Raw genomic sequence first — 21,934 nt, forward strand, 5'->3', positions numbered from 1 at the left:
CTGTCCTTGACCCAAATGAAGGTGCTTACTGGTGCTGACTACAGTGCAATAACTCCTTCAATGACACATTGAAAGATGGAAAAAAGTTTTATTCTCTTATGAGAAAAAACGTCACACTCCCGTCTTGCTTTGGCATATTGGAGCTCTATTCAAAACTTCACTAAGATCCAAATCTCCAAAAGGTCAATTCTAGTTATTTTCCAAGTGGTCTTAAGATTTTGACTTGAACTAAATTGCCCAGTTGATACACACATTAGTTTAAGCTTATCATTTTAACAGTCCACCTGGTTTAATTACAATCATTTGGAATCAACTGGTGGTCCGGATTCAAACACTTGGCGGGCTCGATGTGGAGTGTTCTCGAATGTGGCGGGTGTCAAGAAAACACTGTTGCTTAAAGACTGACACATTTAATGGATGTTCATGAACATGTATGTACGTCGCTGTTGTCAAGGCTTTGGACATGACCATTATCATGTAAGGGATGACGTCAAGAAGCAGTGGCATCAATTCAGATGCCCATGTAGGTGTTCATCTTGCCCAGAGCGTCACACACGGTGGTGAGGTCGCTGCGAAGGTCCTGCACCACGTTCTCGATGCTCCTGGTGTCTTTGAGGAGGTCCACGCTCTGAGTGTACGGGTTGTAGTACACCGAGAATGGACGCTTGATGGTCTTTGCAAACTCCCTGCGCAAAAAAAAGCAGTGCAACCATAGGGCATGGCCATTTTTGGTGAGTATGTGGTACTACTAGTAATAAGTACTTAACAGGACTAGTACTTACTAGTAGTAGTACTAGTGTAGGTAGGTAAGTGGTTCTAAGCATGTGTTGTGATACTAGCAGGTAAATAAGTAGCAATCGGTTGTAGTAAGAGTAAAAGTAGTAGTAAGCCTGTGTTGTATAGTAGTAGTACTAGTAGCTAAATTAGTAGTAAATAAATTGTAGTAATACGCATGTGGAGTAGTTTGAGGTAGGAAGTAATAAGCATGTGTTAAATAAGTAGTAATAGTCGTGTTTTAGCAGTACTATTGGTATGTAAATGAGTAGTAAATAGTAGTAAAGTAGTAATATGAATGGGCAGTTAGTAGTACCAGGTAAATAAGTATAAACAAGCATGTGTTGTCATAGTATTAGTCGGTAAGTAAGTAGTAGTAAGCATGGGTAGCAGTAGAAGCAGCACCGTAGTAGTATTAGTAGTAGAAGATAAGTAAGTATACTAATCAGCATGAGTAGTGGTAATACTGACTTGAGGTATCATAATACATGCATCTCACGAGACGATATACAATATTAAGTTGACGAGAATGGGACAAGACAATATTTTAATATTACTTTTAATTTTAAGAAAACAACTCAACTGGACAAATACACTTTTTTTTATTTTAACTGAGTCACAAAACAATGCATAATGAAATATTTTATACCTTTGCATGCATGGACTAAGCATGATGCATTATTGTTTGATATTTTTCCACAAATTGAAACAAAAACTAAAATTTATGAAAGTTTAAATAATGATGGCAGTTGTCGCTGCTACTATGAATTATTTATGGTGATGTGTGGTTACATAAAGAAAACAAATAGATTGTGGACCAGGGGTCTCAAACACGCAGGACACTAATTTGAGGCCCCCGCCTTGATATGAAAGTTTAATGTTAGTGCGGCCCGCGCAAATTTGATATGGATGCTGTATGGTATCATGTACCCAGAAAAAATGATTACGTTTGATTAATGTTCATGTTAAAGGTTAAATAACTGTTAATAGTTATCCTCCCTATCCGTGTGGAAGTGGTAAGTTTTTGGCTATTTAAGTTTAAAGGAAATAACTTGAAGGCTACCGTTTAGGTCGCTAGCTCTCTAGTTTGCGAGTTAGCATGTGTCTCAAGACCCTGCAGTTGCGCAATATGTTGTAAATAAAAAAAAAGTATAAATGTGACTATAGTCGTGTTTTGTCATGTCTACAGGGCTCTAATAATGCTTTGTTCATTTTAATCTGAAAAAAATAATTTGTCTATCCACCATCTATATGTGGTTTCTTAAGTTTTTATTATTTGCCGTTTTATTATTATTATTATTATATTTATTTATTACTGATTGATTGATTTTCTTTATTCTTGATTTGTTTATTTATTTTTCATCTTATTTTGTGCAGAAAAATAAAAATTAAGATATTTGAGAACAGTGGAATGTTTGATCAGAAAATCGGAACCAAAGCACTGAATAAGTTTGTATATTTTTCTGTTTTTAATAAATGCGTTTTTTTTTTTTTGAAAACCTGATGCAGCCCAGCCTTGCCCAGACCCTAGCGGCCCCCAGGTAAATTGAGTTTGAGACCCCTGTTGTAGACGTTGCAGTAGCTGTATGTTTACTCTAAAATAACTACCATTCCCATGATGCTGAGCATGCCAAATCAGGACGCAGCGCATTTCTAAAACAGAAGCTAATATCACACGTTTTTAAGTCTTACGCAGCAATTATTAAGTGTGCAATTACTACAGCTTCTGCTTGGACCACTCAGATTGAAAAAAAAGCATCTCACAAAAAAAGCCAAGTGCAGCTTGGATTGATTGCAAGGTTTATATTGTGTGCAACACACTTATTGTGTGGTATTATCATTCGCCTTGTTCCTGCGAGACAGCTTTCAATATTTAACGATTAATATTGTCACCTTTTAATCTCACCCCTCAATATGTGTGTATGTGCAAAAGTAAGTAATGAGCAAGTTTAGCTAGAAGTTTACCGCATCTTCTGTTTTGCCTCCTCAAAGCTTTCGGAGACAAAGTAAACTTCCTGGAAGGTTGTGATGAGACATTCCTGGCTGCATGTGGTCTTGGGGTCAAAGGTCTTCACACAGGCCTGCTCTGACAAAGCATGCTGGGGGAGAAAAAACAACACATGAAGAAGAACCAGAACATATGTCGAACAAAGGTACCCAACTACCAGGGGGAAAACTTTCAACAATTATTAAAATAAGATTTGAATAGGGCACTATTATGCTCATTTTTGGTTCTTTGTATTGAGTTGAGGACTCAAGCTTTCTTGATCTTCCAAAATCTGCACCTATTCATCAGCTTTATTTCATTGAATTTCCAAAATGGTCTGTTTTAATTTATTCCACCCACAGCCCACTTCCAGGCAGGTCCAACCTGCTGTGATTGCTCCACTTAGCTTGTACAGCTAACAGCTTGTACTCGGGCATGCCCATATAATGCTCCATCCAGCAGGTGACTTCACAAGGCACACTGTGAAGTCAGTGATCTGGTGTGAGAAAAAAAAACTCTCAGAGCCATCCCAAAGTTTTTTCAGAACTCACTTTCAAATGCGCAAACCTCATTATCTGAAACTTTGGTATTTTTTAACACGATATTATAACATTCTAACTACATTTAAAGGTAAAAAAAAGTGGAAAAAGCATAATAGGTACAGTTTTTAAAAAATTAAAAAATGGTAAATATGGTGAATGGTAATTAATAATAATAATGTAAATAATGTAAATAATTGAATTTATTGATTTATATAGTAAATGCTAACAAATTCGGTCGGTCTGTGGGCTGAAAAAAAAGTCAGGCACTGACTTTTTGTGTTAATACAGGTTCCTCATTAAGAGGATAACATAAGAAAGAGGAGAATAATTCATTTTGGTTAAAAATGTTTCACATACTTGTTAGACCCATTTGTGTTCATACCTTTTATTTGTATATAATGTACATGCAGCATTTCTTTCTCCAGGAGAAGTCCTGACATTGTTGTAAACGTCTGATCAACACCTGGTGAGTTTAGGTATATAATCCTCCATCTTAGCAGTCAATTTCACTCATTCATTCAGCCGAGCATAAAATATATTTAATGCATTTGATGTTTTTCCTCTGTGGAAGCACCACCTTAAAGCTCTCACACGCCACCACCGCTACAGGATGCAACGGAACTACAAGTGACTCCCGTATGACATTTCTATGTATTGTCCAATTTGCAAGAATAATGGCTCTAGAAAGTCATGGTGTATAATATTCTCTGCAACATTATATTATTGGCACCATGCAGACACACTAGCAGGTGCCATGAACCCACTCAGTCAATGTTTAAAAAATGATTGGAATTATGCTAAACATTCATCCATCCAGTCTCAGTAGGGAAGCACAGACTTCCCAGTCCCCGGCCACCTCCTCCAGCTCCACCGGGAGGACTCCAGGGCGTTCCCAGGCCAGCTGTGAGACATAATCCATCCAGCGTGTCCTAGGTCTGCCCCGGGGCCTTTTCCTGGCTGGGAATGCCCGGAACACCTCATCAGGGAGGTGTATGGGAGATATCCGGACTAGATGCTGGAGCCACTTCAACTGGCTCCTCTCGATGTGAAGGAGAACTGGACCAACTACTACTGGCAATGCGAACCAATCTCCTGCCCCAGTTGTACAAGGACCGGGTGGCACGTAGTAGCGCGCCCCCCAATTCCATACTCCCGGAGCACCCCCCAAAGGACACCGCAAGGGACACAGTTGAATGCCTTTCCCAAGTCCACAAAGTACAAGTAGACCGGTTGGGAAAACTCCCATACACCCTCCAGCACCCTCGTAAGGGTGTAGAGCTGGTCCAGTGTTCCGCGACCTGGACGAAAACCGCATTGGACCTCTTGTAGCAAAGGTTTGACCAACCGTCGTACCCTTCTCTACAGCACCATGGAATAGACTTTCCCAGGGAGGCTGAGGAGTGTGATCCCCCCTATAGTTGGAACACATCCTCCGGTCACCCTTCTTAAAGAGGAGGACCACCACCCAGTCTGCCAATCCAAAGGTACTGTTCCCGATTTCCATGCAAGAGATGTGTCAGCGAAAACAGTCCCTTAACATCCAGAGCCTTGAGGAATTCTGGGCGGAACTCGTCCGCAGAGCTTTGCCACCCCAGATACCTCAGCCACGATGAGGGCACTGTCCACATATGTGTCCTCAGACTCTGCTTCCTCTAAGGAAGGTATGTCAGTGGGATTGAGAAGAGCCTCAAAGTATTCCTTCCACCGTCCGACTACATCCCCAGTTGAGGTCAGCAGGACCCCGTTCTCACTGCGGACGCAGGTCTGATAATACGACTACAAAGTCGATCATAGACCTGCGGTCTTGGGTGTCCTGGTGCAGAGTGCACTTATGGACATCGGACACGGTGTTAGTTATGGACAAACCGTAGCTCGCATTCAGTAACATCACACCGCACGGGTTCAGATCAGGGAGGCCCCTCCAGGTCACACTGTCATTGCCCACCTGGCAGTTGAAGTCTCCCAGTAGAACGACGGAGTTACCAGCTGAGGTGCTCTCCAGCACCCCCCTGATGGACTCCAAGAAGGCCGGGTACTCTGAGCTGCCGTTTGGCGTGTACGCACAAATGACAGTCAGGACCCTTTCCCCAGCCCGGGGATGAGCTCGCCGCCTGACATTTTCCCCTGCAGCAACTCCAGAGTAGAACAAGGTCCAGCCCATCTTGAGGAGTTTGGTTCCAGAACCCAGACAGTGGGTCGAGGTGAGTCCAACTATATCTAGTCGGAATGTCTCAACCTCTCACACAATTTCAAGCTCTTTCCCCACCAGAGAAGTGACATTCCATGTCCCTAGATCCAGATTTGGCCGCCAAAGACCAGGTCTACCAGGCACCCGCCCTTGACCGCCAACACACAATGCACAAAATTCTTGCCCCCGTAGGTGGGGATGAATAAACAAATATTTCTAATAGAGTTAATTCATTCATTCATTTTCTACCGCTTTTCCTCACGAGGGTCGCGGGGGGTGCTGGAACCTATCCCAGCTGTTCAGTTGACAAATATAATATTTATATTAATAATTTTTGTATTTTTCATCATGACATGTGCCTGGCTGCACGTCACCAGTAGAATACAGCTTTTATACTCTGTGCCTGTGTATATGTGTGTGTGTATTACCCTTAGTTCTCCAATAGATGATAGCAATCCGGCACCGTACGCTCTCAGTCGACCTTCTTGTTTGCAGAGGCCAAACTCGATGGTGAAGAAGTAACACTAACAAGGCACACACACCCATGTCACCACAAAGACACACTCTGGACTCTTGTTGAGCATCCACACTCACCGTGGCCAGCTTCTGCACGTCCTCATCAGTAGCTCCGAGAGATGCCAAACCGATCTCCTGGGAGAACTGAGCAAACTTGGGATCAGCCAGAAGAGGAACATGACCCAGGAGCTCGTGACACGTGTCCCTGAAAGACGAAAGCATCAAGAAAAAAAAACTCTGCTGGATCCTGGATCATTTGCAAAGTGGTTCAGGATCATAAAGACGTTTGCGTATCAGGCTCACGGTTCAGGGGTGTATAGCGGGTCGGTGCTGTGACGGACATACTGGGTACAGTTGAAGACTCGATAGGCCAAACCCGCAAGGAAGTCCCGAGGTGACAGGTAGCCGGCAACGGGTCGCACAGTGAAGCCGGACCTCTCTGGAACACAACAAATATGGTGGACCTTTTTACTCAAGGTGACACTGGAGGTCATGGGACCGGGGTGACATAACTGGAGGTTAAATGAATTGGGGATGTAGCTGGGGGGTTGTGAATGAGGGACACCATGGAGGGGTGACGAGGTGAAATAACTCAGACACATGATATGATTTGGGGTGACAACTGCAAGGTCATGTGACCGGGGATGATGTGAGTCGTGGTCTCACATCTAGGAGTCGTGTGCCTGGATAGAACATGATGTAACTGGGAGAAGTCATGTGACTGGGGGTGAAACAGGAAGTGACATGATTGTGACCTCTGAGGAAGAGTGAGACGTCTTCCAGCTGAGGAATGTTGTCCTCACGGTAGCCGCAGTGCTGACTGAGTAAGGGGAGGTTCTTCAGGTACTCTTGGCAGGCGTGAGTCGGGTACAGCTTGTTGAGCTCCCTGAAGACCACACCCCACGTGCGCACCTCCTCTGCAGTGTACTCGATGCGAGGGATGGGCTGACCGCTACAAATAATTAGCCCACTTTAGAAGAAGAGAGCTTTTCCATGCTGGATGGATGTGGAAAAGGAGAGCTTACAACTTGTACTTCATGGCCACCTCCACAAAATACTTCCTTCGCTGGCGGTAAAGTTCATCTCTAAAGCCCTAAGAGCACAAAGCAGAAGAACGTTAAACACACACAGTGGGCATTGTCGGTCCACCATTTTCCTCACATAGAAACACAACACACAACCTACCGGGTGGTCAGCATCCAACTCAGATCCATACATCAAAACTCTGTGGGAACACTGATCCAGCTCAGAGATCTTCATGGGGAACCATGGAACTTCTTCATCATCTAGCATGAACACAAACACGCCACCTTTGTCTCTCTGACTGCATGAGGATGACATGGTACACAAGGACAATAATATGATAATGAGGACATGATAATGTGAGAATGGGATGACACAACATGGAGATGACACACTAACATGGGATGATCATATAATAACATGAGGAAGAGACGATTGCATTAGGATGAGAACATCACAATGATGCTGATAACATGAGAATCGGATAACAGGAATGAGATGATGATGAGGGCAAGATGACATACGGAGAGCAAGATGAGAAGATACAAAATGACGACATCATCAACAACATGCTGATGACAACACGAGTATGAGATGATAACAGGGATGACACCAGGACGGCAAATGAGAATGATGACGCACTAAGAACAAAGGGTGACATGATGATAACATAAGGATAGGATGATTAACTTAATGTGGTGAAAACATGAAGATAACAAGATGAGATGACACGATCAATGACATGCTCATAACATGAGAATCGGATAACAGGAATGAGACGAGGATGAGGGCAAGATGACATACGGAGAGCAAGATGAGAAGATACAAAATGACGACATCATCAACAACATGCTGATGACAACACGAGTATGAGATGATAACAGGGATGACACCAGGATGGCAAATAAGAATGGCATGATGATAACATAAGGATAGGATGATTAACTTAATGTGGTGAAAACATGAAGATAACAAGATGAGATGACACACAACGATGGCATGATAACATGAAGATGATATTATAACTTGATGAAATTACACTAGGGGAACATGATGATAACATGACATGACAACATGCAGCTGACAACATAACCTGAGGATGATAACCTAAATGAGGATGGAGATGTTGTCTAATTGGGGACGCCTGATGTCGGGAGGTGAGCTCACCTGCCTGTGCGGCCCATACATGAGCAGGTGTGTTGAAGGACAGGATGTTGACATGATCTTTGAGAAGCTCCAGCAGCTCGTTGAAGTCCTTCTTGCTGCAGCTGCAATCAGCAAAGATCTCCACTTCGTTGGTCACACGTTTGGACGCACGTGACTCGATATGGTTCAGGTTGACCCGCTTCTCCTACAAAGGAGGGGAAAAAAACTTAGGAGTAGGAGAGTCATGTGACACACACCAGCTGACCTCAACAATGACGGCGAGGTTTCACCTGGAAGAGTCGCAGAGCTCGGACCAGACAACCGACCTCATTCTTCAAAGAGAATACCACTGCCTGACTCGGCCCTGCACAAGTCTCACTGATGGGACTGAAGGATGGGCGCCGCGACTGCACACACGTGAAGAAATACTCATGTCACATGAACTTCAATGAGTCACAAGACAAAAAAGATGACAGTGATGGATGAAGATGGAGGTCACCATCTGTCCGCCTGTGTGGCGCAGAGGTGGCCGTTGGTCCAGCATGGCCGAATCAAAGGAGAGGCCGCGGCGGCTCCAGTACTTGCTGGAGAACATCATCATGGCGGGCTGCATCCTGGGAAGTGGCTCCTGGTCGTCCTTCATCACGTGAGAGGACGCCATGGGGAACCAGTGGGTGTACGAGTACCAGGACTGGTCCAGTATGACAACTCTGGTGACACCTTGCTTGCCAAATACACGGCTCCGATGTCTCGCTGCTATCGGCTTGCCAGTACTGCCTGCATGAGCTTAAATAGGAGGGGACACAGGAGGGGGAGGGCCTAAGGGAGGAGGTGGAAAAAAATCAATTGGATAACAAAACTTCAGTTGGATAACATCTTCCTTTATAACAGGGGTCTCAAACACGCGACACTAATTTGAGGCCCCTGCCTTGATATGAAAGTTTAATGTTAGTGCGGCCCGCGCAAGTTTGATATGGATGCTGTATGGTATCATGTACCCAGAAAAAAATATTATGTTTGATTAATGTTCATGTTAAAGGTTAAATAACTGTTAATAGTTATCCTCCCTATCCGTGTGGAAGTGGTAAGTTTTTGGCTTTTTAAGTTTAAAGGAAATAACTTGGAGGCAACCGTTTAGGTCGCTAGCTCTCTAGTTTGCGAGTTAGCATGTGTCTCAAGACCCTGCAGTTGCGCAATATGTTGTAAATAAAAAGAGTATAAATGTGACTATAGTCGTGTTTTGTCATGTCTACAGGGCTCTAATAATGCTTTGTTCATTTTAATCTGAAAAAAAAATAATTTGTCTACCCACCAACTATATGTGGTTTCTTAAGTTTTTATTTGCCGTTTTATTATTATTATTATATTTAGTTATTACTGATTGATTTTCTTTATTCTTCATTTGTTTATTTATTTCTTATTTTGTACAGAAAAATAAAAATTAAGATATTTGAGAACAGTGGAATGTTTTATCAGAGCTTTTCTTGTAGAAAATCGGAACCAAAGCAAAGTTTATTCATTTTTCTGTTTTTAATAAAAAAAATTTTTTGGAAAACCTGATGCGGCCCCGCCACGCCCAGACCCTAGCTCCAGTGGCCCCCAGGTAAATTGAGTTTGAGACCCCTGCTTTATAACCAGATGTGGTTATGACATAATAGTAAATTGTTGATTACATTTTGCTATGTTATGACATAACGTTGTGAAAGTTTGAATGTTGTCTCGGTTTTTCCACCTTTTGTGTGCTTGTGCGTGCCACAAACTCTGGTGATAACGCTGGCGAATGCTCGCTTGCTGCAATTTCCTGTCAGTCAGGAAATGAAAGAGAGTCTTCTCTGATCTGCTCCTGCGGACTCCTTATGAAGCGATGTACTGATTACCAGCTGCATCCAGCATCCTCTGGATGGCCATGCTGACATAAATAATAGAAGCATTAAATCAGAGTCCCCCGCCTCTCGCCCGAAGACAGCTAGGATAGGCTCCAGCACCCCCCGCGACCCTTGTGAGGAAAAGCGGTAGAAAATGAATGAATGAATAAATCAGTTTTACTTCAAACAGCTTTTTGATTGTCCTCACAGCCAATGTGGCATGAATAAGAAAATGGAACACGTTAGCAACATGCTAACCATTGTTCTTCAAACTTACATTCATCACATGTATCTGGATACACATGTATAGGATAGGAATAAAAATGATACATCACGCTAATAGCAAGAAGAAAACAAGAGGAGCAGAGGACTGTAGAGCAAAATGCTTTAATGCTGTTGAAGATAGATGTTTACATCTGATACGTTTTAGCCATGACGACCGGCGTGCTTACAAAAAAAGTTCCTCTTCTGATGTCACAACCAACGTATCCATGATGTCAACACGTGTGTGTGTGAGTGTGTATGGTATTGGTGGTGCTGCAGTCCGCCTACTTCCTAGCCCCGCCTACTTCTTCCCATCCGGCGGCACGCAGAGGATAAAAGTTTACGTGGTAGAAAAATAATTTTCAAGGATACGCTCGCTACGACATGAAGGCAACTTTGCGATGCTGAGAGTCCATCGATCTCAAATGTCCGTTGGTGGCGCAGGTGTGGTCGTCTCGATGCGGTGTTCTGACGATGGCTGCCGCCGCCGACTCAAAGTCATTTGAATCAGAGATGCCGCGGGTTTCCGTGTCCAATGACAAAATGGTGACCACAGATTGAGGAAGGCCCTGAGGACACACACAGATACAGTCACATGAAAAAATGTTCTCTGGTCCTGAAGCGCTGTCAAGCGCCTTTGTCAAGAGACGTATCCCTACTGGGTTTTAATATGCCACTACATCACGGTGCTGCTTCCTTTTACAGCCACGCAGACCACATAGCTGAGTCAAGGTCAAGGTCAAATGTATTTATATAGCACCTGTATTATCAAACCAAGTTTTAAGTTTAGCTCTTGGATGGGTTAAAAGCAACTTTGAGCTGGACCTCATTGTTGTAGCAAGAACATAAACAAGTCAGATAAATATAAAGGAGCAAGACCATTCAGTGATTTAAAAACCAAAAGAGGCATAATAAACTGGACTGGCGTTATATGTTCCTGTCTTTAAGTACCAGTTAACAGACAGCCAGAGATATATCAACGACTGGTCCATACCACAATACAAGGAATTGCAGTAGTCCAACAGGCAAGTCACAAACAATTGAGTAACATGCACTCATTTGCTTACAAAGAACCATAAAGTAGCACGCCAAAGATTTTGACATATACTTTTTGACCACAACCCGCAGGGGGCGCCACAAGTGTCAGGGACAAAGACATCCTACTACCTGACACTTGTTGATCTGCAGACAGATGCTTTCTGCCTTCTGGAGGATTTCTTCTACATCCAGCTTCATAGAGAGTTCGTTGATGTGCTGCCATGATGACATCAAACAAACAGTCAGCTATCTGCAGTGTGGGGGACGGGCGGCAGAACAAAGAAAAAAAAAAAAAGGAGTTCACTTTGAGGATCTCATTGAAGCCGTAGTTCTCTTCCATTATTTTCGCCTTCTCCGAGTCCAAGATGGCACAGCAGAGCAGAAGGTGGAAGTTCTGACAAGGCAATCCAGTCCACATCACCTGCAGACCACATAAATATGCATCACGTGGGTCCACCTAGTTCTCGTAAACCAGTTTCAGGCCTGGACTAACCTCCCACAGTCGGAGAATATCCTGGAAGCTGAACTCTCTCTTGAAGCGGATCAACAGCCAGCGGAAGCAGAAGTAAAGATAACCAGAATCCTGAGACTCTGTAAGGCAGAGCGCACGCAAATGTCAAAGTCCAGGACCACAAGATGGCTGCCAGAACATCATGAGAAGTCGCTGGTACCAAGGTAGCTCCAGAAGGATGGGTCCAGCAGTCTGAGTAGAGTACTGAGCTGGATCAGCTGAGTCTTCATTCCCTGCATCTGCTCCTCAAAGTTCTGGTGCTTCATGGGATGAAGAACACAGATCAGAACCGGACCTGAGACCAAAGTCACTAATAACGAGACCCAGCTCACCATTTGGTCCATGAAAGAGACAAAACACCAGAAGGCATCCACCTCGTTCTCCATGACAAAAACGATTGGCGACAGCAGATCGCTCATGCCCTGCACATAACCTACATGCGTGTACACATGAACAACACATGTCACGCAGCATGCTCATGAGGAAAGAGCCGTGAAGGACAATAAGATGGAGTCTCACCCAAGTCGAAGTCATACATGCAGTACGTCATCAGGATGTCGTGCAAGAGAACCAAGCCAGGGGTATCCATACCCTCGAAGAATCGATTGGTTCGGTCGGTTCGGTTGACGTCTTTCTCTGCAAGCAGCACAGACCATGAAGCTAATGCTAGCAGTAATACATATATTTTTTTACATACATACTAGCTGCTGATAAGGCAGCTAGCTAGCGAGAGTAGCATGCTCCTAACCGATCAGACTCTTGTAGTCTCGAAGTCGTGAATTCCTCTTTTCTTGTTCCTCGCTGACGGACTTCCACTGCAGCTTCATACGGAAATATTCATCCCTGTGAGGACAGAGCTCACACTTTTAGGACAAATGCTGCAATATGACTATTTGCTATAATGGTTCTTAGGATTCATTAGTGTTTTACGTTTTGCTTCTCTGCAGACTTTTCCTTTGCTCCAATGTGCTGTTCCAGGGAAAGTATCCCAAGAGAAACTTCCAGGCTTCTTTCCTGGTGGCATGACACAGTCCCTGCAAAGAGGCAACACACTTGAGAAGAGGAATCACAGCTGAACAAAGAACAAAGAAATCCAACTTGCCCCCCTGAAGATGGACTCTTTCAGCCTGCTGATGTGGATCATGCGACCCTCCTGGTCCTGATGTTGACTCCAAGAGTCTGGCGATAGCGGATCACTCCTTGTTACCTGTGGCCTCGTCCCCAAGTCCACCTACAAGTCCACACATACGGTGATTGACCCAGTTCAGAGGGAGTGTAGTGGTTCTGCCGTGTGCTTACCCTGGTGATGACCTCGAAACCTGGCTCCTCCTGCTGGTTGATCTCCAGTCCCGGGATGACTTCTCCCAGGAGGTGGGCCACTTCCTCTGGGGGCCGCTGATGCTGCTCCTCTGTCCCTCGGAAGGCATCAAAAATGTAGTTGGTGACCTTGGAGAAGCGGTCCAGCGTGGTCACATACGGGTCCTTGCGGAACTTCTGTTACATACAGGGCAACCAAGGTCAGTTTAGTGCACGTGACCTCTGCTCCCCGCATGCCTCCCATCACGTGACCGTGCAAACTCTTACATGGACCAGGCCATAGTTGTTGTCATCCAGGAGGTTTTCGAAGGACTGCGACAGAATCTTGTTTGGAGTGCTGATGAGCAGACGCGACTCATCCTCTGGAGACCTGGATGAGCAGCAGGAGTGGTATTAATAATAATAATAATAATAATAATAATACATTTTATTTGTATAGCGCTTTTCAAAATACTCTGACACTTTACAGAAAAATGGAGTTGAATAAAAACAAGTAAACAGAGTAAAAGATACGTTAAAATACAACATTCATTCGTTTATACAAAGTTAAAACATGAGTAAAAGCGGGGCGGGGCACAGCCGTGGTTGTAGGCAACCTCCTGATGTCCTTTTTATTAACTCCACAAGATAGCAGTACCTGCATTTGCTATGATTTAAAAGGGGACATATTGTGCTTTTTTCCACTTTTATGACCTATAAACGTTGTGTCCCTGTGTTAAAACGATTTCAGATCAAACCCTCAATTTCAGAAGGCGTGGTAAAACTTCCCTTTGTGATGTCACAGAGAGCGGATTTCCTTATATGGGCCTTATATGAAGATCTGGACTGTTTTGGGAACATGGGTCAGTATGCAGCTGGACTAGCCGACAAACTTGCTGAAGCCCGATGCCTTTCCAACGTTACTTGGTCGTGTGGAAGAGTAAGAAGAGAAGAACAGTTTATCAGTGTCCTAACTTGTGTTTATTTTGTGTCAGTCATGGAGCAAAAGTTGTGTAGTATTGTAGAGTTTTCATACAGATAGCGGGGTTGCTATTAGCAGTTTCCCACACCAATTTGTGCCTCTATCAAAGTTTTTTAAACACTGGTAGTCCCGCAAAAAACATTACACATTACTGATGCTGTAGAAAATGCGAAAGCTACTTAACATTGAGAGACGTCTTGGAAGAAACCTCTTTTCTTGAGAAACTAAAAGCAGACATTTAAAAAAGATAAATCACGATTATTATTAACTCCTACAAAGTTGGGTTCGCAGGTAGCTGCAAAAAACTGAAGTCCTTATAAACACTCGGGAGTGCGACCAACCACAGTGGGGTGGGCTCGCCTAGTGCGGGCAGTGGGTGGAATACATTAAAACAGACCGTTTTCGAGGGAAGCGGGGAATCCAAAGAAATACAGTTGAATAGGTTCAGATTCTGGAAGAACTAGAAAGCTTTCTGTGCTGGTTATCGTGGGTAGCTGCTTTATAGGAGTCCACAACTCAATACAAAGGGACGAAAAAATTAGCATAATAGGTCCCCTTTAATTGATGGCCAGCAGCTTATATTCTGTATATCTACTATTTTACTGTACTTGAAAAACTGACTGAGCAGTTTGCTTTCAATGGCAGTTACACCACTGGTTATGTTGCTGTTGTGTTGTGCAAGGAACTTGTTGTTAGTAAATGGCCATGCTGTCAAAGATTATGTTTGCCCCGCCAGTAAGTTTGACAAGCATGCTAACTGTATCCATGCTGACTTTCAAAACAAAAAAATTAATCCAGCAGAAGATGTTTTCCACATCTGTGCACGCGATAGTCGTCACAGCAGTGACTTTTTCTGAGATGCTGAAGGTCACCTGATGGCAGAAAGGGTTAATCAATCTTGGTTTGGAGCTCAGACATAAGGCCGGTGACAATTTCCTGTTGTGGCGGAAGATAAGAAGTTTAATAAGACCTGGCTCGGCTGATATTTGCTTCAAAAGGAACACAATTAGCATATAAATGATGCGTTTCAATGTGGCTGAGGAGGTTTCGGTGGGCCATCCGGATCACTGAGGGTGGATGTTGCCTGGTTACCACTGCTAGCATCTTCTTGTTCAAATCACAGAGGTGGTTCCGGTTTGTACTCACTCGCTGAGGGTGGCGATTCTCCTCAGGCTGTCCAGAAGCTCTCTACTTCCGCCCTGATGGAAGTGCAAAGGCGGCAGCGAGGAAGACTCCTTTCGTGTGAAGATCAGAGCAGGACCGGCGTGATCCTCCTGGATCGTGACGGTACCCAACTGACTCAGGCTGACTGAGAAGAACCACCTGCTCCGCTCATTTCCGCCCATCACAGAGCCTGGAGGAAAAACAATTCAGCTGTGGTGCATTGACAACAAACACACATCCTTACCATTGGTGCAGGACTTCTTCTTGAAGGACGCAGAGTTGACCAAGTCCCAATCGGTCTCATAGCTCAGCTGACTCTCCAACAGCTGCTGTCCTCGCTCTCCTTGATGCTGGCCGCCACACTGAACCCATTCCATGACTGAACTGGAGTCCTGCCAGGATGAAGATACACGTCCTGATTGGCTCACTTTGACACCCCCTGGCATCCTTTGTGTTGACTCACATGTTACAGGAAGTCATTTAAAGTCTATGGCAGGTAGAGACTGTTCAATGAGTCCCTACCGTCACGGTCGAACCTTTACACAGAGTCAAAACAACAAGTCTTTGTATTGAGTCTGTTGAATTACTCTTCATGGTGAATCCCTTCAACAGCTACTCTGAGTCAGCTGGAACGGGAGGATCCCGAGGAACGGGTCTTCATGAAAAATCAAGAGTCGGCTGAATGAGTGTTTGTATTCAGTCTGCTGAACAAATCTTTAGGGGGACTCTGTTCGACCATTGTACAGAATCAGATGAGGCAGTTTTTTTAGCGAGTCAACACAGTTAGTCTTTGAAGAGAGTCAGCTACAAAACATAACATATACAGTATATTATATGATAGTCTGGTGAAACCATGTATCCATATAAGCAAACAAATAAAAAATAGTCCGCTGAGTATGACAAAATGGAAATCTTTCTTTTCCGCTGTCATATTGTATGTCAATGTTTAATTTTTTATGTGCTTTTTCTAAGTTTTAAACTATTATTTAAACTAATATGAAAGTAAAGGACACTTTGTTCCCCAAAAAGATCACAAAAGTGTCAATGATGTCAGTGTACTGATATTGTGAACGATAAAATACATTGTGTTATTTTGACGGCGCACACACACACCTTAGCAGCACACAACATATGTGAGGGGTCCACCGAATCTTCCAGAGGTGTGAACTCCATCATGACATCCCCATCCTGACAAGGAGGACACAGGTACTGTCAGTGACCTTACAAAGTTTCAAGAAAGCACCTAATCGGCTAACTCTAAAGCCTTAATCTTTGTCTGAAACATGAAAGACAAATCGCAGTACACCAACCAGCAATCATTTGACTTTGTGTTTTACCTTTTCGACAAGTTGAAGTGAGCCACAAACGAGAACATCATGCTCCACGCCGATTTCATCACCGCTTGGATGGATGAAAACCCCTTCGTGCTCAAAGAGAACCTGACACAACATCTTGATGTTAACAAATATCACTTAAATAAAAGATGATGATGATAGTTGCTGGGGGATGGGGTGCTACGGCGAAGATGGAACAACAAACCCATGCTTTGTACTGCAGCTCAACAAAACCTGAATTCCCCAAAGTTCAACGGTCATTATCAACTTACCTTGTTAAGTCTGGTTTTTGGCTTTGGGCTTCATATAAGAGGGGGTGTGTTGGATGTCATATTATTCTACTTCAACTTAAAAATGTAACCATCCCAACTGGTGTAGTTTACAAAAAATGAGCCACGTAATTATTATGTTGCATTATGAGGAGTTCCCAAAATACTTATCACTGCCAAAAGCAACAATATTATCATTTGATGTTGCATATTATTCCAGATACTCAGCTCAAAAAGTGAGCAAATATAGCACTTATGACTTTAGCCTAAGTTAGAATGGTGATGCTGGCACTTTTAAAGAGGGCTACCTTCGTTGTACAGGCAAGCCCAGCTTTAGACTCAACACACCTTGCTAACTCAATAAACTCGCTTGCTTCCCAATATACTCCCAGGGTCCTCCAAACACATCCCATAAGGTGTTATTGTCGTGCAGCTGAAGGTACACTACAATAGGACATGTCAAGGTCCTACATCCGTCAATGTACTGTAGATGGCATCAATAATAAAAGCAATTGGAACAGGTAATTCCACCCCCCATCCCACAGTGACATTAAATCTATAGACCCCGACAAATTATTCCTGTTCAATAAAAGAACGAAATTCAAAGCACTTTCCTTGAACTCTGCTACACAAACATCTAGCAGCTGCATGCAATATTTAACACAGCAACTTTGATATAAACAAACTTCTGTGTGGCGTCACAGAACACAACAGGCGTCTCTAGCATGCATTTTGTGACTCAAATAATGGTTTTTTTACATTATCATAATATAAAAATTAATTGTCATGTCATATTTTCAGCCATATTTGATTTGACCGTTTTAATGAAGATTCACTTGGTCATCGCTAGGAGTTTAGCTTTTTTAACATAACATGAATCTTCCAAGCTTCAAGTTAGCCAGCTAGCAAACTGCTAACAGCACACTCCTGTACCCCGCGGAAGATGCTGTGAGGCGGCCCTCAGAGCTATAACGACGGCCCCTTTCCAGCGAATAAACGCCCAACGAAAACATCTACCTGGGAAAAAGTTACTACGATATGAACCTGGGTTTGTTTTTACCTTTGGAGCAAAATTCGCCGCCATGTTGCCAGCTCTTCAGCTATGACGACAGGATCACGTGGCTGTCAAACGCCAAAACAACACTGACGTCAGCTTCCGGCCAGCAAGGTTGCTGACACATGCGCAGTGTTCGACAGCTGTCCGAGTGTAGGGTTGATGTTGCAGTGCTGCCACCTTTCGAATTAACTCAGATTAACTCCTTGATGCTGTTGTTAGTGTGTGCGCACGTGTGTGTAAAAACATGTATATTAATTGAAAGAAAGATGTAGACAGTTTATTCCTATCTTTACTGACATTTTATTTATTTTACTTAAACGTTTCATGTTTAAAATGTACATAGAGTAACGATTCCGTTTAAGGAGAGAATAGGATACGGTGGTTGAAAAATATAAACAAAAACCGGGACAGATTTTGAAAACAAATTCAAAGTATAAATAGTGTAATGACACTCCACGCCTGAGAGAGGCGACTGCGCTATAATTTACTGGTTGTGTATTACCGGAAGAAGTAAACAAGGCAAGGGAAATGGTTGGTAGGATAGCGGGCAGTATCGTTATTTGCTTCATTTCTACGTTTGTATTTCTGTCTGTCTTGTAACAGACTGCACATTATTCGTTGTGTATGTTAGGATAAATTCGTCTCAGTTAACTTTGAAGCTTCTCTGGCTATCTTAGCTTGCTCGCTGCTCAAAAGAGACGCGGAAGCAGAGCGAAGCGCGCCGACTCAAGTGTGAGTGTTGAGATTGTGTGAACATGTGTAAAGTACAGATGCTGAGAGCGTTGGTGAACCAGCGGCTAACTGCGGCGGTTGAAGAAATATTTGTAGTGTTCGAAAAGACGATAGCGGAGTACGAGGAGGAACTTTCTCGAACAAAAGGCGAGAACGAGCGACAGCGTCAACTACTGGACGCCTTTTTCAAGAAACAAGGCGTTCTGTTTCACAGACCAGGTTTGTTTCATTCTTTCTCACGCACTTGATGAACTCTCGTTCGCTTTTCTTTGTATGTGCTGCTTGTAGAACATCCATTATTTTCTATGCCGCTAATTCTCACTAGGGTCGCGGGTATACTGGAGCCTATCCCATGTGTCTTCGGGTGCGAGGCGGTGTACACCCTTTACTGGTTGCCAGCCAATCACAGGACCCATATAGACGACTATTCATACTCACATTCATACCAATGGACAATTTGGAGTGGCCAATTAACCTTGCATGTTTTTGGAATGTGGGAGCAAACCGGCGTTCCCTGGAGAAAACCCACACATGCACGGGGAGAACATGCAAACTCCACACAGGTCTTCCGGATCTCCTGACTGTGTGGCCAACATGCTAACCACTCGGCCAAAACACCATCGAATGAAGGTGTTTACATGCCTTCAAAAGGCTGCATTCGGACCAAACCATTTTTTAACTTTTATTTAGCTGTTTATTACAAAGCAGGATTTAACTCTGCCTATGCATTACTATGAAAATGGCTAATCATTGATTTGTGGCGTTCAGGCAAAACACTTTTCATTTTCTGTGTTATTTTTGTGAGAACAACTATAGAACAGGTCTGTCAAACTCGTGCCAAGGAGGGCCGAGACACTAAAACTGGTGATTTTTATGATCAACACCTCTTAATTTGAGGGAAGGATCTCATCCTTTAAATCACCTGCTGGAGAAACTGGTTGGACAGAAAACCTGCAGCATCTCAGCGCTTTATTGCATGAGTTTGACACCCCTGCTCTAGAACGTCGTTAGACGGACTGGGTTATCGCTGCCAGCTTCCGGGGTTGTATATTTACAAAGCGAAACAATGTGGTTATAGTGTCCATAAAGGACAGTCTATAGCAGGGGTCTCAAACTCAATTTACCTGGGGGCCACTAGGCAAGGTTTCCCCCCCAAAAAAACGCATTTATTAAAAACAGAAAAATATACAAACTTTTTCAGTGCTTTAGTTCCGATTTTCTACACTCTGATAAAACATTCCACTGTTCTCAAATGTCTTAATTTTTATTTTTCTGCACCAAATAAGATGAAAAATAAATAAACAAATCAAGAATAAAGAAAATCAATCAGTCAGTAATAAATAAATGTAATAATAATAAAACGGCAAATAATAAAAACTTAAGAAACCACATATAGTTGGTGGGTAGACAAATTATTTTTTTCAGATTAAAATGAACAAAGCATTATTAGAGCCCTGTAGACATGACAAAACACGACTATAGTCACATTTATACTTTTTTTTTATTTACAACATATTGCGCAACTGCAGGGTCTTGAGACTAGAGAGCTAGCGACCTAAACAGTAGCCTTCAAGTTATTTCCTTTAAACTTAAATAGCCAAAAACTTACCACTTCCACACGGATAGGTAGGATAACTATTAACAGTTATTTAACCTTTAACATGAACATTAATCAAACGTAATAATTTTTTCTGGGTACATGATACCATACAGCATCCATATCAAACTTGCGTCGGCCGCACTAACATTAAACTTTCATATCAAGGCGGGGGCCTCAAACTAGTGTCCTGTGGGCCACATTTGGCCCGCAGACCGCGTGTTTGAGACCCCTGGTCTATAGTTTCCATTTTCGGGTATTTCTCATTTACAAACATGACCTGGCCAAGAGTAAATGTCACCATAGTGACTGATGGGATCCTTAGAATATGTTTCTAAAGCGGGTTTTTGTCTTCTTATATCTTGCAGACATCAGTGAAGAAGCTCTTTCCTCCGAGAAGCAGGAGTGGAGTTCCTGGATGGCACAGAAGGAGGCTTGGCCCCCACACATTAAAGAGGAAGAGGAGGCTCACAGCATCAGTCAGGAAGGAGAACATTTTGAAGAACTGGAAGAGTTTCTAGTGATTCGTGTCCCTGTAAAGAGTGAAGACGAAGAAGACAAAGTTGGTAGTGAGGAGAATAGAGGGGTGGCGCCTCCGAGCAACACCTCAACTCAACACATAACAGAAGCTGATGGAGACCACTGTGGAAGACCACAAGCGGACATCGTAGCTCCATTATCCGATAGTGACAACACAATGTCACACTTTCCTGACACTGATGAAGACTCTAAAGCTGATAGGACATGTCACACTGACAACACACATTGGAAATGCCCTCAATGTAGCAAAACCTTTAATTACCATAGTAATCTGAAAATACACATGAGGACCCATACAGGAGAGAAACCATACATCTGCTCAATTTGTGGTAAAAGTTACTCTCAGAAAGTACATTTGACAATACACACAAGAACACACACCGGAGAGAAACCCTTTTCCTGTTCAGTTTGTGGCATAGGCTTTGTACGTAGGGATGAGTTGAAAATACACACCAGAATACACACCGGAGAGAAACCTTTTTCCTGCTCAGTGTGTGGTATAAATTTTGTACGAAATCAAGATTTAAAAAGACACATGAGAATACACACTGGAGAAAAACCTTTTTCTTGTTCAATGTGTAACAAAAGCTTTTGTGATCGAACACCGCTTGTAAGACACATGAGAATACACACCGGCGAAAAAGTGTTCAGCTGCAGCGTGTGTGGCGAAAGATTCTCTTATAAGTACCAGGTTAACAATCACCAGTGTGCTGGTGAGAGCAGTAGCAGGAAATGACGCTGCGGTGTGATTGCGTTGTCGTGTGTCTAAGACACATACACGTTTATGTGCTTCTGCAATTATTTCATTGCAGTAAAAATACAAAAACTGTCAGTTTTATTTCATTGAATTTGAACTTGAGGTGAGGGAACAGCTGCTCTTAGACCTTAGCCTTCCTAGTTAGTATATTCATGTAGCAAGAGTGTTCAAATACTGTATTAAATTATTTTTATTGAAATGTATTCAAGTACAAGTACATTTTTGAATATATAATTAAGTTAAAGATATGTTTAATTGTGCCTGCACGGCGGTGGTTCGTGCGCAGGCCTCACAGCTAGGAGAACCACGTTCGATTCACCCCTCGGTCATCTCTGTGGAGTTTGCATGTTCT

General features: G+C 43.2%; 3 protein-coding genes across 4 annotated transcripts; 1 reads left to right on the top strand and 2 right to left on the bottom strand.

Annotated features, from left to right (window-relative positions):
• Window positions 1-116: 116 nt before the first annotated feature.
• Window positions 117-9,197, bottom strand: tph2 (tryptophan hydroxylase 2 (tryptophan 5-monooxygenase)). Its single transcript, XM_058075707.1, has 11 exons — window positions 8,676-9,197; window positions 8,467-8,583; window positions 8,198-8,381; window positions 7,193-7,293; window positions 7,033-7,100; window positions 6,763-6,959; window positions 6,311-6,446; window positions 6,086-6,212; window positions 5,920-6,015; window positions 2,740-2,873; window positions 117-686 (listed from the first exon to the last, which is right to left on the bottom strand). Exons 1-11 carry the CDS (start codon window positions 8,835-8,837, stop codon window positions 512-514), a joined length of 1,497 nt encoding a protein of 498 aa, XP_057931690.1. The 5' UTR covers window positions 8,838-9,197; the 3' UTR covers window positions 117-511.
• Window positions 9,198-10,412: 1,215 nt separating this feature from the next.
• Window positions 10,413-18,078, bottom strand: tbc1d15 (TBC1 domain family, member 15). Of its 2 annotated transcripts, none has more exons than XM_058075705.1 (17): window positions 17,960-18,078; window positions 16,634-16,735; window positions 16,410-16,484; window positions 15,541-15,688; window positions 15,279-15,486; window positions 13,439-13,541; window positions 13,154-13,348; window positions 12,957-13,085; window positions 12,785-12,888; window positions 12,603-12,697; window positions 12,374-12,490; window positions 12,187-12,287; window positions 12,015-12,114; window positions 11,837-11,934; window positions 11,648-11,764; window positions 11,473-11,559; window positions 10,413-10,874 (listed from the first exon to the last, which is right to left on the bottom strand). In XM_058075705.1, the coding sequence occupies exons 1-17, from the start codon at window positions 17,981-17,983 to the stop codon at window positions 10,683-10,685; spliced, it is 1,995 nt and encodes a 664-aa protein (XP_057931688.1). In that variant the 5' UTR covers window positions 17,984-18,078; the 3' UTR covers window positions 10,413-10,682. The 2 variants fall into 2 exon arrangements, with proteins under 2 accessions (XP_057931688.1, XP_057931689.1); XM_058075706.1 differs by lacking the exon at window positions 17,960-18,078 and adding an exon at window positions 16,903-17,895.
• A 59-nt stretch (window positions 18,079-18,137) lies between these two features.
• Window positions 18,138-21,755, top strand: LOC131131220 (zinc finger protein 664-like). The gene is made up of 2 exons (XM_058075708.1): window positions 18,138-18,907; window positions 20,654-21,755. Exons 1-2 carry the CDS (start codon window positions 18,712-18,714, stop codon window positions 21,559-21,561), a joined length of 1,104 nt encoding a protein of 367 aa, XP_057931691.1. The 5' UTR covers window positions 18,138-18,711; the 3' UTR covers window positions 21,562-21,755.
• Window positions 21,756-21,934: the final 179 nt, after the last annotated feature.

The sequence above is a fragment of the Doryrhamphus excisus genome, chromosome 6 (assembly GCF_030265055.1).
Source record: "Doryrhamphus excisus isolate RoL2022-K1 chromosome 6, RoL_Dexc_1.0, whole genome shotgun sequence".
Taxonomy (NCBI): Eukaryota; Metazoa; Chordata; class Actinopteri; order Syngnathiformes; family Syngnathidae; genus Doryrhamphus; species Doryrhamphus excisus.